Source organism: Papio anubis, chromosome 10 (assembly GCF_008728515.1).
Source record: "Papio anubis isolate 15944 chromosome 10, Panubis1.0, whole genome shotgun sequence".
Classification (NCBI taxonomy): Eukaryota; Metazoa; Chordata; class Mammalia; order Primates; family Cercopithecidae; genus Papio; species Papio anubis.
Window position 1 is genome coordinate 111,253,615 of NC_044985.1, and position 14,882 is coordinate 111,268,496.

Below are 14,882 nucleotides of genomic sequence, written 5' to 3' on the forward strand. Positions count from 1 at the left end.
GTTCCTTAACAAAACTGTTGTAGCTTTGACAGAACTGTAGCCATTCTGGGAGCCAAAACAGCAGAGAGAACAATACACGGAATGCTGAACCTGCTGCATGAAAGTGAAGGAAGCTTCATCTCTGCCTCCTCATTGCTGCCTCTATTTATTCATTCAACCAATATTTACTGAGCCCTTTCTAAGTGCCAAGTCTCACAGTGAGTGCTGGAGAAATAATAGCGGACAAACACAGACTTGGTCCCTTCCCGGAGGAGGCCTGCAGTGTATGGGGCTGGGGGAAGGAAGAGGGACCCTAATTGAAAATCACAGAGCAATGTAAGTAGCCACAGCAGCAAATGCTATAAAGGAGAGGCACGTGGGGCTATGAGTACATATAATGAGGTCTGACATGGTTAGGCATGTCAGGAACGGATCTCTGAAAAACAGATATTAAGCTGGATCTGTTATGGTTGAGAAAGGAAAGAGGAGATGGAAGACCATTTTTTACCAACAAAAATAGTGTGTGCAAAGGCCCTGTGGTGGGAGCCAGGAGAATGTAAAAAACTGAGACGGAGTAGGGCTGGAGCAGAGTGGTGGAGACTTAGGATGGTGCCCAAGGCATCGGGGCATGGGGCAGAGGCCAGGGGGCGGCGGGGGGCGGGGGTGTGTGCGCTGCTGGGGGTGTGCTGGGCCAGGCTGGGAGAGACCTAGGGTGGGTAGGAAAGAGGCTGCCTGTGCAGGGCTTCTGAGCCTAAGAGGTTTTCTTTCATCCTAAGAGCAAAGCAAAAGCTTAAGTAGGGGGAGGGGGACTGGGGACATCTGAATCACATTGGGATTTTGAAAAGATTACTCTGGCTGCAGTGTTAACATCTCTAAAGGTAATTTCTGCTTTGCAAGTCCAACAAGCAGGATCAGTCTTCAGTCACTGGAAGCAGAAGCTGGTGCCTTGCAGCCAGATCTGGGTTTCAATCCTGGCTTCATGCCTCACTTCCGGCATGGCCTTGGGCAGGCCAGCCTTTCAGAGCCTTAGTTTCCTCATATATAAAATAGCTGTAATAATACCACTTTCTGCGTTGCTGTGAGAGTTAGGGAAATTAAAGCAAATAAATAGTCTTGCTTGATACACAGCAAACTCTCCTTGGGATATTTTAAAGTAGAAACTGACTTTGATACCATGTATGGCATAAAACAGCTAACATCCAAAAGGGCTGTATAAACTTTCAGCTTGAGGAAAACATGTTGGACCTAACTTCACCTTCCTACAGGTTCACAGTTTGGAAATACTGCACCTACTCTTATCTCTCTCTCTCTCTCTTTTTTTTTTTTTTTGAGACAGGGTCTTGCTCTGTCACTCAGCCTGCAGTGCAGTAGCACGATCACAGCTCACAGCAGCCTCAACCTGCTGGGCTCAGGCAATCCTCTGGCTTTAGCCACCTGAGGAGCTGGAACTATAGGCACATGCCACCATACTCAGCTAATCAATTTTTTTTTTTTTGTAGAGACAAGGTCTTACTATGTTGCCCAGGCTGATCTTAAACTCCCGCGCTCAAGTGATCCTCCTGCCTTGGCCTCCCAAAGTGCTGGGATTACAGGCACGAGCCACTGTGCCCAGCCTTACTCCTGTCTCTTTAAAACAACAAAAACACAATAATCAACCAAGCGCTCATTTAACTGTTTGCATAAGGTGCTACAGCCACGCCTTTGGATTTTGGAATTTATCAGATGATAGACCATGGAGAGATGAGCAACCAGAGAACAAACAAATGACAAAAGAGCACTGCAAATATAGAAACAAGTAAGTCACTGGCTGTGGCATGAGGGCACTTGTTGGTTATGAATAAGACACTGCTGGGTGTCATATTTAGCCAGCGTGGGGCTGGTCAGTAAGCCTTCTGTATGGATCAGTCAAGGATTCAACATTGCTTTCATCTCTTGAACGGCCCGGGGCCCTGTCAGACTATAACTCCAGGGCCAGTCGCAGAGGCTCATGCCTGTAATCCCAGCACTTTGGGAGGCCGAGGCTGGTGGATCACTTGAGGCCAAAAGTTGGAGACCAGCCCGGCCAACATGCTGAAACCTCATCTCTACTAAAAATACAAAAATTAGCTGGGTGTGGTGTCGGGTACCCGTAATCCCAGCTGCTTGGGAGGCTGAGGCAGGAGAATCACTTGAACCCAGGAGACAGGGCTGAGATTGCACCACTGCACTCCAGCTTGGGCAACACAGCGAGACTCCATCTCAACAACAACAACGAAAACTTCAGTTGACCATAAGTCAAGGGTCTTGTCAAAATACTCAAGAGCCAGCTTTCAGTGGTTCCCAATGGCCAATGATGAGACAATGTAAGCATCGGGGACATAAAATACATTAAATACATTTAAATCCTTGAGTTTGTAATAGCACTTTAAAAATATTGATCACCTAGCCTGGGCAACATAGCGACAACTTGTCTCTACAACAAATACAAAAGTTAGCCGGGTGCGGTGGTCCTAGCTTCTTGAGGGGGTGTGCTGAGGCAAGAGGATCACTTGAGCCCAGGAGTTCGAGGCTGTAGTGAGCATTGATTGTACCATTGTATTCTAGCCTGGGTGACTGAGTGAGACTCTGTCTCCAAAATGTAGATATATCTATATATCTCTGTCTATATATATTGATCACCACTGAAAGGTGAAATGAAACCAATACACTATTTTGAAAATTTGGGAGTAAAGGAAAGGAATCAAATATTTATCCTCCCTTTCTGACATGTACTATACCAAATAAAACTGTAGATGTGGGGAAATTTTTTCTTTATAGAAAATTTGAGCTGATAAATGAAGGAATGGTAGAATTCGTTTTATTTATTTATTTTTATTTATTTATTTTTTTGAGACAGAGTCTTCATTCTCACACTCAGGCTGGAATGCAGTGGTGGGATCTCGGCTCACTGCAACCGCCACCTCCTGGGTTCAAGCGATTCTCCTGCCTCCGCCTCCTGAGTAGCTGGGATTACAGATGCCCGCCACCACGCTCAGCTAATTTTTGTATTTTTAGTAGAGATGGGATTTCACCATGTTGGCCAGGCTGGTCTCGAACTCCTGACCTCGGATGATCCTCCTGCCCCAGCCTCCCAAAATGCTGGGATTACAGGCGTGAGCCACCGCACCCCGCCAGAATGACAGAATTATAATATCACTATTTTCTTCTAATCATTAGTGAATTAATGAATCTAGACATTAATCATCAATGGTTACTAACATCATGAAAAAGATACTCTCTCCTCAATTATGTGCCTCCTGATGGAAGAACACAATGAAATGAATGCCTGCCCTGCAAAAAAACTGAACTGGATACAAGTGAACTACATGTAACTACCAATTTTTAGCAAATAGAACCGAGGAACATGTTAAATGATACAGATTATGAGAAACTCTACAGAATAAAGTGCCCAATTACTAAAACAAATGAATTGTAATTTAAAAAAGAGATGGTGGAGAAACCCAAAGAAACTTTATGAGACATATTACCCAGTTGCAAGGAGGGGGTTCAAACAAACTGTAACAATATTATTAAAATGTTGATAATTGCCAACTTAAACACTAGTGTGATATTTGATGATCTTTAGGAATTATTAACTTTATTTTAATTTTTTTCAAGGTGGAGTCTCACTCTGTTGCCCAGGCTGAAGTGCAGTGGCACAATCTTGGCTCACTGCCACCTCCGCCTCCCAAGTTCAAGTGAGTCTCCTGCCTCAGCTTCCCGAGTAGCTGGGACTACAAGTGCATGTCACCATCCCTGGCTAATTTTTATATTTTTAGTAGAGACCGAGTTTCGCCATGTAGGCCAGGCTGGTTTTGAACTCCTGACCTCAGGTAATCCACCTGCCTTGGCCTCCCACAGTGCTGGGATTACAGGTGTGAGCCATCGTGCTCAGCCTATTGTTAACTTTTTAGATATGCTAACAGTATCATGGCTAAGTTTGAAAGAGATAACGTTTTTCTTTTTTAGGGATACAAATGGAACTATGTACCGTTAGATGAATGGTACGAAATCTAGAATTTGCTTTAAAATAATAGAAGAGGGGATGGAGGGATGGGTTGAGGTATTCATAAAGCAAGATTAGCCATGAGCTAATAATTGTTGAAAGTGGTCCATGGGCTCATGGTAGTTTGATATTTTCCATAATAGAAAAGTTTAAAAACATTCATTGGCCAATGTATCTGTCCATTTCTTTTAATAGTAAAAACATTATTATTAGTAGTATTATATTAATATGAAGTCTCACTTCGTGGATTCACCCAGTCCCTTTCAGGAGAGATGTGGAGGTTGGCCTTGGCTGTTAGGGAACGTAGATTCTAATCCATTCACCAGCCCAGTGATTTGGGAACTTCAGCTCTCTGGGTCTCCCTGTACTCCTTTGGAAAATGAGAGACGAGAGACGAAGTTGACTGCTGCAGTGACTAAGAGATTTGGGTCCTGCAGTCTGACTGTCTGGGTTGGAATCGAGTTTCCCCATAGGTACCCTTGGGTAAATTTACTTTATCCCTCAGGGTTTCATCTTCCTGTTTTGTAAAATGTAAATAACAATAACACTGACCTCGAAGTGTTGTGAAGATTACATAAATGATTTCGTGCATTCATTCCATCAACACTGAACAGCTAGTCTCCAGCTCTGGGAGGGGAATGGGATGGAGTGGCAAAGAAAATACAGGGGCCAGTCTGTGTAGCGCCTAAAGGGAGACCCCAGAGCACCCATGGTAAACACGAAATAAGATGCAGTATTTCAAATAGCTAGAACTGAGACGAAAACACAACGCAGCAATTTGATGGAGAGCAACTTCGAGAAAGGTGAGCTGCAACATTAACTAGGCTGATCTGGGACAGCGTGGCGGAGGTGACATCTGAGCCCCACCTGACTTAGAGGACGTCAGCTATGGATAATCTGGGTTTCCATACGCAGCAGCGGTTCTCAAGCCAGGTGACTGCACCGCCCTAAACCTCCCTCCACTTTTGGCAATGTCTGGGGATTTTTGGTTGCCACCACTGGGGATGGGGGGTTTGTTCTGGTATCATTTAGTGGGTATAGGCTAGGAATGCCGCCCAGTATCCTATAGACAGGACATCCCAAGGCCCCCAAATTAGCTGGTCCAAAGATAAGGAGAGAAGAGCAAGGGCAAGGGTACTGCAGGAGTCAGAAAAGAGCTTGCTGTGTTCAGAAAACTCAAAATCCAGTGTGGTTGAGTGAGGACGATGAAGAATGAGGTAGACTGGGCTAGACTATGGAGCACTTTTCAGGCTGTGGTGAGGAATTTGGAATTATCCTCAAAGCAGTGGAAAACCCTTGAACAGTTTTAAACAGAAGGGGAAGGTAACCCATATGAAACGCTTTGCATATATAAGCGCTTAATAAATACTGTCTATTATTAATACTGTTATCATCATTGTGTCTTCCCTACTCTGCTCCAGACCCGGCCCATGCCTCAGCGCGGCCGCAGTGACTCCTCCTGGCCAGCAGAGGGCGCTAGCAGACACTTGGCCACCGGCCGCCTGGGGCGGGCCTCCTCTTGCCGTCCCCTTCCTCGTCTTTTCCCCTCAGGAGAAGTCGGGAAGGTGGCGGCGGCGGCGGCGGTTGTCCCGGCCGCGCCGGTTGGTGTGTCCCGTCAGCCCGCGTACCGCAGCGCCCGCGCCGCGTCGAGCCCAGTACAGCCGAGCCGCTGCGGCCGGGTCCAGCGCGGGCGGCGCGCGCTGACGGAGGGCGGCGGCCGCGGCCAGGGCGGCCCGTGGGACCGCGGGCCCCCGGCGCAGCGCCGCCCGGCTCCCGGCCCTGCCGGCCTCCTCCCTTGGCGCCGCGGCCATGGCGGCCAGCGCGAAGCGGAAGCAGGAGGAGAAGCACCTGAAGATGCTGCGGGACATGACCGGCCTCCCGCACAACCGAAAGTGCTTCGACTGCGACCAGCGTGGCCCCACCTACGTGAACATGACGGTCGGCTCCTTCGTGTGTACCTCCTGCTCCGGCAGCCTGTGAGTGCGGGGCGGCCGGGCTGGTGTCGGGCCCTTCCCAGGAGGTGGGGGAGCGGGCGGGGAGACCGGGACCCTGCCGGGGCCGGGGAAGCGCTGGGCGGCATGGGAGGCTGTCGGAGGCGGCCGTTGGGCGCCGGCTGGCGGGCGCGGCGTGGGAGGCTGCGGGCTGGATGCGCTGGGCCGGAGCAGCCGGGCTGGAGCAGCCGGGCTGGGGATGCGCTTTCGGTTTTGCCGGGTAAGGGTTTACGTTCTGTGCTGCCTTCGTGGGTGGGACGTGGGCGGGGTTGGGGTCCAGGAGGGGGCGCCCGGGGCGAGCCTCCCTGGTCTCCGCCGAGCCTGCGGCCGCCGCCCTTGCTCTCCAGCTCCCCGGGGCGCCGGGCTGTGTGGGGGGGAAGACGCTAGGAGGCCGGGGAGGTCCATGCGGGTCCTTTGTGTGCCCCGCCTCTCAGCGGCCCGGGCGCGGCGGTGCGGAGCGAGGCACCTGCTGGGCGCCTGTGCGGGGGGTCGGTGAGAAGCTGGGGTGGGAGGGAGGAGGGACGCCTGCCTCGGCGGTGCCTTTTTTCCTGGGTCGAGAGTACCTAGGTAACTGGGAGAAAGCAGGCACCTAGGAATAGTAGCAGGATGAAAGCATCTTGGTGGCAGGTGTGAATCCCCAGGGAGAAGTTCGAAAGGATTAATTGCGGGAGAGGGAGGCAGAGGAGCAGATTTGAAGCTGTGGGATTTTAGTTTTATGGTCCAAAGAGAGTGTTGAGGAGTTTGGGGAAAGTTTTAATGGCAATGAAGTACCGACTAGGAGCTATGTGGTTCTAAATATGATGGAGTTGTTTGTGAAACTTATCTGTATCTCGTTATCAATACCCGAGTGCCCTGGCTGTACACAGAAATGAGAGCTAGCAAGCCAGCGTGATTTCAGAAAGACACTACCTTCTTGAGTTACTGGGATGATTTCTGTTTGTTCTTCTTTGCTTCGTTAAGCTTTATTTTGATAAAGATTTTTATTGCCGTGCAATTTCATATGGAAAATGTACAGGTGGTTTTGGAATTGATAAAATGCTTTTATATTATTATCTTGTATTTAAAGTTACTAACAACTTAGCGGTTACTAAGTATTCTTAAAACCTTTGCTTGTGAGATTAATACTGAGACAAAGCACATAATACTTTATGTGGGAAAATTGATTTCTTAAAACTTAGAAAATACAGAACATGTCCAGTAATGTACTATTTTCTTTTTAAAGTTGGGCAAAGAGGCATTATTAGTATTACATGAGTTACTTCTTCAGCAGACATTTTTTTGGTGCCTATTAGGTTGTGTAAAGGCCCTGGGGTGTGCTAATAAATATAGCGAAGTCTTGTTCTCTTGGTTCTTACAGTCCAGTGGGGATGCAAAGTAAGAAAAATGTCATGGGCAAGTACTATGCTGAACTTTAAAATTGTTTGATATGAGAGTCCTCACGGTTACTTTTAGGCTGTGTAACCAGGGAAACACTCTGAGAAGTTGCCAGTTAATGATATTCTTGAATTACTACAGAATCACAGAGCTGGGTGGTATCAGGTAGGTAGCCTGGTTCATGCATTTCATTTACAGAAAAAGGAGTAAAGCTGGAAAGTTGTTACTTACGTTGGACAATATTGGTTCCAAAATGAAGCCAACAGAACAATTGTAATTGTATTTGATTTTTATTACATGGTTAAGATGTATGTCCTGCTTTTACTAAACACAGGTCCTTTAGTCCATGTAAAGTATTCGGTTTGAAAAAAATCCATATATTTACCCTTTCGGATTTCTGACATTTCTGTGTAGTCCTTGTAAGTACAGCAGCAAATACGTAATATCAAGGAAATATTTTCAAATTTCTTCCTAGATACCACATTTCAGAAACATTCTATATAAAAGGATGTCTCAGCATAATGACAATTATTTATCCTAATGGAATTTAATCTGTGGCAGATAGGACTTCATTTCTCTGTTGGGTCATTCCACAAATATTTATTGCCCACTTGTCCTGTGTCATAAGTTACTTGGATCTTAACTGTTCTGTGGAGCGTGCCTTGTAAGTATGTAAACATAGAGTTACAATATATTGTAGTATTTCCTCTCTGTGAATGAGATAGCCATGAAATATGTAAATGATATATAGCTTCTCTGGGAGTTGATGCCTGAGCAAAGACCTTTAAGGACAAATTCTGCTTCATGTAGTTGAAATATCAAGTATTTATGAGCTAGGTATACATGGCTTTGAATCCTGACTGCAAGTATTAGTTACGCAGTATTGAGAATGCCACTCAATCTATTTGAGCTTGAGTTTTCTCATATATGAAACATTGAGGATAAGATTTCCCTTGTAGGTTTTGGGTGTAGATTTGTTTTCAGTATTAAAAATAATGTATGTTAAACATCTCATGTATTGCCTGATACATAGCAAGTGCCCCATAGACGAGAAGCATCAAGGGAGAGGACATTCCATGAGTAAGGGAACAATACTGTATGTGAAAAATATCAAATAAGAAGTATCCTAATAAAAATCTGTCACTTTGGATTTTATGGTTGTAACTCAAAACCGGAATCAAATTGGTTTAAAAATATGAAGGGTTTATTGATTGATTTTAAAGTAAAACTATCCAGTGGCTTAATAGTATTGCCTAGATTTTTCTCATTCAAGTATGGTTGTCCCCAGCTCCTGGGTGTACTGCCTTAATTATGTCGTTGGTCCAATACTTTCAAAAGTTCTGCATTTCCCTCTAATTGGGTTAGCTTAGATCATGCCACAACTGGACACATGTTCTACCCTGACTTCATTGTCACAAGGATCCCCAAAGAGAGTTCCCAAATCTGAAATCTAGAATTCCTGGGATGTAGGGAATGAAGACTGGAGTGGCAACCATCAGATGTCTACTGCAGAACGTTGGAGGGACAATAGCTTCTGAAAATTTTTTTCTTTGACAAGCAATAGTGCAGGAAAATAATTTAGGAAGAATAATATGACTCAGGTTTAATAATTATGTATTTACTGTTTAGATGACATGGTATAATTGAAAGAATATGAATTTGAAGTCAGATTTTGACAGTGCTTTGTGGCTTAGGTCTAGGTATTAAACTAGGCCACTACATGCAGGTTGGCCCAGATCCACCCTCTTAGCCTCAGTTTCTTTCTTTGTGATAAGAAGATAACGTATAGCTCAGGGTTATTAAGAGGATTCAATGACACACATACTTACTGTATTTACTTATTGAGCACATACTGTATTTGAGGATAGGGCTAAGCACTGGAGTTACAAATATTGAAATAAGACATGCTAGCTGCCATTCCTTGATTTACCTGGAAAATATGATACATAGCAAATAGTATCCACTATCATGAATTCTAAATCTTAGGATAGTGATATACCTTCTATCGTTTATACTAATACTTTTTTTTTTAAAATAAATTGAACTAGCATCTTGTTAATGTTACTAGAGTTGGAGCTAATCTTTCCTGTTTCTTGTTTTCCAGATGACTGTCCTATATGCTTGAATGATGTTCATTCAGAGTATATAACTGAATTTAGATTGTGAAACTTTAAAATGAACTTCAGAGTTAGATGCAGTTAAACTATTTGTTACTGAGGCAGAATGATGAAGGCATCCTGATTGGTTTGTCACTATCTTTTATTATCTTTCTGATTGTGTTTATGGAAATCCCTAAAATTATCAATGGACACTTCAAACATTTAGAATATAGCCAACAGTAAAATTGGCTTTCATGTTAAAGAACTTCTAGTTGATTTAAAGACTAGTTTTAGATTAAATTATTTGTTTTATAGATACTATAAATATTAGTATAATTGATATGTAGTATAAAAGATTGTCCTATCCTTAAAAAGTGATCCATACATTTTTCAGTGAGGGTTTAGATAAAATAATAACATTTGAGAAAGAGGTTGCTGCTCTTAATACCATCTATTTTATGTGGACAGTGCATTTAAGCTTGAAATTTCACAGGTAATAAATGTAGCTGGATAGTAACTTATTTTCCATTGAGTCTGTGTACATTTTGACTCTTGAGATGAATATTACAAAAATTTTAATTTTTTTAGATGACAGATGAAAAGAGGTATTTAATGTTTTTATACAATTAGTAGCATTAGGATGGATTGTAAATCAGATGCTCTTTTGGAGCTCTGTATAATATTCAGGACCTTATGAGGTCACAGTGAGCAGGGATTTATATTCTTAATACCTTTTTTACTTTTTTTGGATACTCTGATATGGCCACATTAAGTATTTAGAGTAAGTGGCCAAAATATTTTATACTTTTTCTTTGTTTTTTTTTTTTTGAGATGGAATCTGTGATCTCGGCTCACTGCAACCTCTGCCTCCCGGGTTTGAGCCATTCTCCTGCCTCAGACTCCCGACTAGCTGGGATTACAGGCACCCATCACCATGCCCGGCTAGTTTTTGTATTTTTAGTAGAGATGGAGTTTCGCCATGTTGACCTGGCTGGTCTTGAACTCCTGACCTCAGTTGATCCGCCGCCTTGGCCTCTCCAAGTGCTGGAATTACAGGCATGAGCCACCTCGCCTGGCCTACATACTTTTTCATTTGTGAAGGACATTTTTATTTTAAGCAAATATTTATTAAGTGCCAGATACTAGCCCATGTGCTGGAGATAAAACAGTGAAAGTATTTATTGAAAAAAATAAAAACTATCGAGTGCTAGCTGTGTGACAGACATTCTAGTAACAGTGATATGAGGAAGGTACTATTATCCAAGCTCAACTTTAAGTTGTAAAATTAGTGCACACACTCAGTGTTTCGTTGTTACAACCTGCTGGAAGTTGGGATCTGGAACTGATGCTGATTCCACCACCAAAGAATGTATGGTTACCATGGTTACTGTAAATTGTTGTGAATTCTATATTTTGGGGATTTAAATGGTAGATTTTACTTCATTGTATTTTAAATGGCAGAATAGACTTACTTTTTTTTTTTTTTTTTTTTTTTTTGAGGTGGAGTTTCGCTCATTGCCCAGGCTGGAGTGCAGTGGCGTGATCTCAGCTCACTGCAACCTCTGCCTCCCAGGTTCAAGCAACTCTCCTGCCTCAGCCTCCCAAGCAGCTGGGATTACAGGCATGCACCACCATGCCCGGCTAAATTTTTTTGTATTTTTAGTAGGGACGGGGTTTCACCAGCTGGTCTTGAACTTCTGGACCTCAGGTGATCCACCTACCTCGATCTCCCAAAGTGCTGGGATTACAAGCATGAGTCACCATGCCTAGCCCAGAATAGATATTTTATGATGCATCATAAATGTTTGTTTATGGCTGTGTCATGCTTTTTATTATTTTTAAGGAACTTCTTAGCTCCAAAATGTGTGTTCTTATCTTTGAGTTTTATTGAGAAAATACTGTTGTGTATTCTGAATTCAATGGGAAAGATGGTGCCATTCCAACAGCAATTCTTTTGAATTTGGCATGTCCATACTACCATGTGCTGTAATTCTCGTGCTATTTTTTTATAGTTGAATTCTAATTAGAACCCCTCATTCTGTGCAGTCAGGATTGCTAGTGGATAAGTTTATCAAAAAATTCGGTTAAAGCAAGCAATCAGTAAAGAAAAAAAATACATACATGCACACATACATATATGTGTATCTATTATATATACATATATAATATATATTTAGCAAGCATAGGTTTTTTTTGTTTGGGTTTTGTTGTTGTTTTGTGACAGGGTCTCACTCTGTCGCTCGGGCTAGAGTACAGTGACATTATCGTGGTTCACTGCAGCCTTGACCTCCCTGGGCTTAGGTGATCCTCCGACCTCAGCTTCCCAGGTACCTGGGACTACAGGTGTGTGCTACCATGCCCAGCTAATTTTTGTAGAGATGGGGTTTCGCCATGTTGTCCAGGCTGATCTCCAACTCCTGGCTCAAGCAATCCTCCCACCTTGGTCTTCCAAATTGTGGGGATTACAAGCCTGAGTTATCATGCCCTGCCTCAAGCTTAGGTTTTTAAATTTTAACATACAACTGTTAATTTCCTGGCACATAAGACTTTGAATATGGGTCCACTGGTTAGATTCTTTGTCCACCAATATAATTTATGTCCACTTACATTATAATTTATGTCCAGTTATATATAATTGTCCACTAATATGCTATTTATGATTTTTAGCATTTTAATGTACTTATAAAACAGTTTGAATGCTGAATTCTTCTAGATTTTTATGATTTTTCTCTCAGTCTTTTACAGTCCTTTTCCGTGGTCAAATAACAGCTTATCCTAGTGACTTGTTTTAGTCTCTAAAAATACTTAGTTTACATGGAAATAATTCTTCTTACTCCTGCCATTGTTTTACATGACATTCACTTAAACTATATACTTACCAAGTACCATACCAACTGTATTACCAAATACTATACCAGACAAATTTTGATAAGCATAAAACTCACTCACTCCTGAGAGAGGAGCAGGAGAGAGTGGCCTTCTAGCCATGAATGTTCATTGTGCAGTAGGCATTAACTTTAGGTTTTTCAGAGGGAAGGAGGAACATAGATTTAACCAGCAAATTGGATAAGAAGGACTCTTCTGTATGGTGCTGTGGGGTACCTTTTATACTGGGAAAACTCCAGCATTCGGGGAGTGGTGACATCATTTGACCATAACCGCGTATAAAGGTATCATTGCCTTGTTAAGCCTTTTTCTGTTCCTTATTCATTCATCCATCGTTTTTGGCATGTGATTTTTAAACACTGGCTTTTAGTCTCAAAGTGGATAAAATACAGTTTAGATTAAATTTATATTAAATTTTATAATATTAGTGCATTATAAATGAAAAGAATTAAGACTTTGTTTTAAAAGAACTTGCTGACCTCTGGATCTCAATTTGAAAATCATTGTCTCTTTGGAAACCTCTGTATCTGTTCCAATAGCATTCTTTGGAAAACAGGCAGATCTCCTTATTTGATATTTTCCTTCTTTTCTATGCAGCATGCATGATGTTCACATTTGTGAGAAACTCCTATGGAAATATTCAGGACTAGGTGTTATTACCCCCCTCATTTTTTCCCCCACTCTGTAATGTGTTTTCTAATTCAAATCAAAGTGATGATTGTCTAGGGAGATACAACTTGGATACCTTTAATGTATGTAAAAAACGTTTTTAAGTCATTTATAACTTTGAGTACTTAGATTAATAGCATGTTCCTTGTGACACCTTTTACAACCTTACACATGAGAACCATTGCTAAAGACATCTGATTGAACATTAGAATGAAATTCATGAACTATACAGTGGGGACAGGAAACTTATTTGAATTGTCTGAAATACAGAGAATTAATTTTTGTTTGAGTTAGAACATACTTTGCTCAAAGACTTCTGACTAAGATAGCAGTCTTTTTGATTGACACCGTACATGTTTTGTAGAGGTCATAATTATACCTTGCTTTTATTCTGGTTGCTTATTTTAAGAGGAATGTTAACAAACTGGAGCATGCTCCAAGGAATCTGATCAAGATGGTAAGGAAGTTTGAAACTATGTATTAGAGGAACATTTGCAGGAACCAAAAATGCTACTAGTTTAAAGAAGAAAATATTAGACGATGGGGGAGCTGTACACATGATCACTGTCATTGGATAATTTAAGGCATTGGGAGAGGTAATAGATTTGTTTTTATGACTCTAGGGGGAGATGCACCACCAGCGTTTGTAAGTTATGGAGAAACAGTATACGTTTAGAAAAGGAAAGAGGAATTTTCTTTGTAATTGTCAGATTCCAAAAATTCTTGTCTTTCCGTATTTCTTATTTTATTTTATTTTATTTTACTTTATTTTTGAGACGGAGACTCACTCCATCTCCCAGGCTGGAGTGCAGTGGCGCCTTCTCAGCTCACTGCAACCTTCATCTCTCAGGTTCAAGTGATTCTCCTGCCTCAGCCTCCCTGGTAGCTGGGATTACAGGCATGAGCTGTAATGAACCTCCTTCATTATGATCAGACGCATCAGCTACCTTTTTTTTTTTTTTTTTCACCGTTTCTGGGTACTTTTGTAATAATCTGCTCTGGAAATGCTGCTGTCTAGGCCTGCTGTGCGCCTCTCATACCGGAACTTTTCTTCTGCCTTCATTCTGGAAATTCCTTTCACTTGTAACCTATGTTAGATGCTGTCTTTCCAGGACCCCCACATTTCCATTAGCCTCCTGATGAAAAGTGAATGAGAGGTCATTTTTGAAAGGCACAAAGCTGAAAATGTTTTATTCTGCCCTCATTTTAAAAATTAGTTTGTCTACATTCACAAAGGTGAAAATACTTTACCCTTGAAACTTTTAATATATTGCTTAGTTGTCTTCAAACCTTCAGTGTTGCTGTTGAGAAGTCTGATGCTCTTCTTATTACTGAGTCTTTCTGACCCACTTTTTTTCTTCCGTCTTTGGGAGTATGTGAGATCTTCTTTTCTTCCTGCTGTTCAGAACCTCATATTGAAGTATTTTGGTGTAGGTCTTTTGTGCAGTGTTTTAGGCTTTTTTTTTTTTTTTTTTTGACTCTGTTTGGAAACTCACGCTTTTTATAGTTGAGACATATTTTTTCCAGTCTTCTTTTTTGGGGAATATAAAAGCCTATGATGCCACTGTTTTGGGAGCCAAGTTGAGGGAGGTGACTCTTATTCTGTGTGTACGATCTTAGATAATCCTCCAGCTTTTAACATGGTGCCTAACAAGAATCTTCAGCAGTGTCTGAGTTTGAAGTCTCTGTGGTATAACGTCTTTAATTTAAAACTTTCCTTCAGACTTCTGCCTAGGGCTGGTGGGAGTATGCTTTTGGCTGTTGAGGAGCTGGAGAGTCTAATGATTTCTGACCCCACTTTAAGCCTCACCTGTATCCAGTTCCTTCAGTAAATCTTCATAGGTCCTGTGGCTATGAAGT

The 14,882-nt window shown here is 42.3% G+C and overlaps 1 protein-coding gene across 9 annotated transcripts in view; it reads left to right on the top strand.

Moving 5' to 3' along the window:
* Nucleotides 1-5,552: 5,552 nt before the first annotated feature.
* The window catches only part of AGFG1 (ArfGAP with FG repeats 1), an 88,123-nt gene continuing 78,793 nt past the window's right edge, over nt 5,553-14,882 (top strand). For 5 of the 9 annotated variants that reach the window (XM_009183230.4, XM_009183231.4, XM_009183232.4 and 2 more), the window contains exon 1: nt 5,553-5,979. In XM_009183230.4, the coding sequence (XP_009181494.1) occupies nt 5,813-5,979 (167 nt within the window). In that variant the 5' untranslated portion in view covers nt 5,553-5,812. The remainder of the gene's footprint in view (nt 5,980-14,882) is intronic. The other 4 variants (XM_003908030.5, XM_003908028.5, XM_009183234.4 and 1 more) reach the window with 1 other exon arrangement.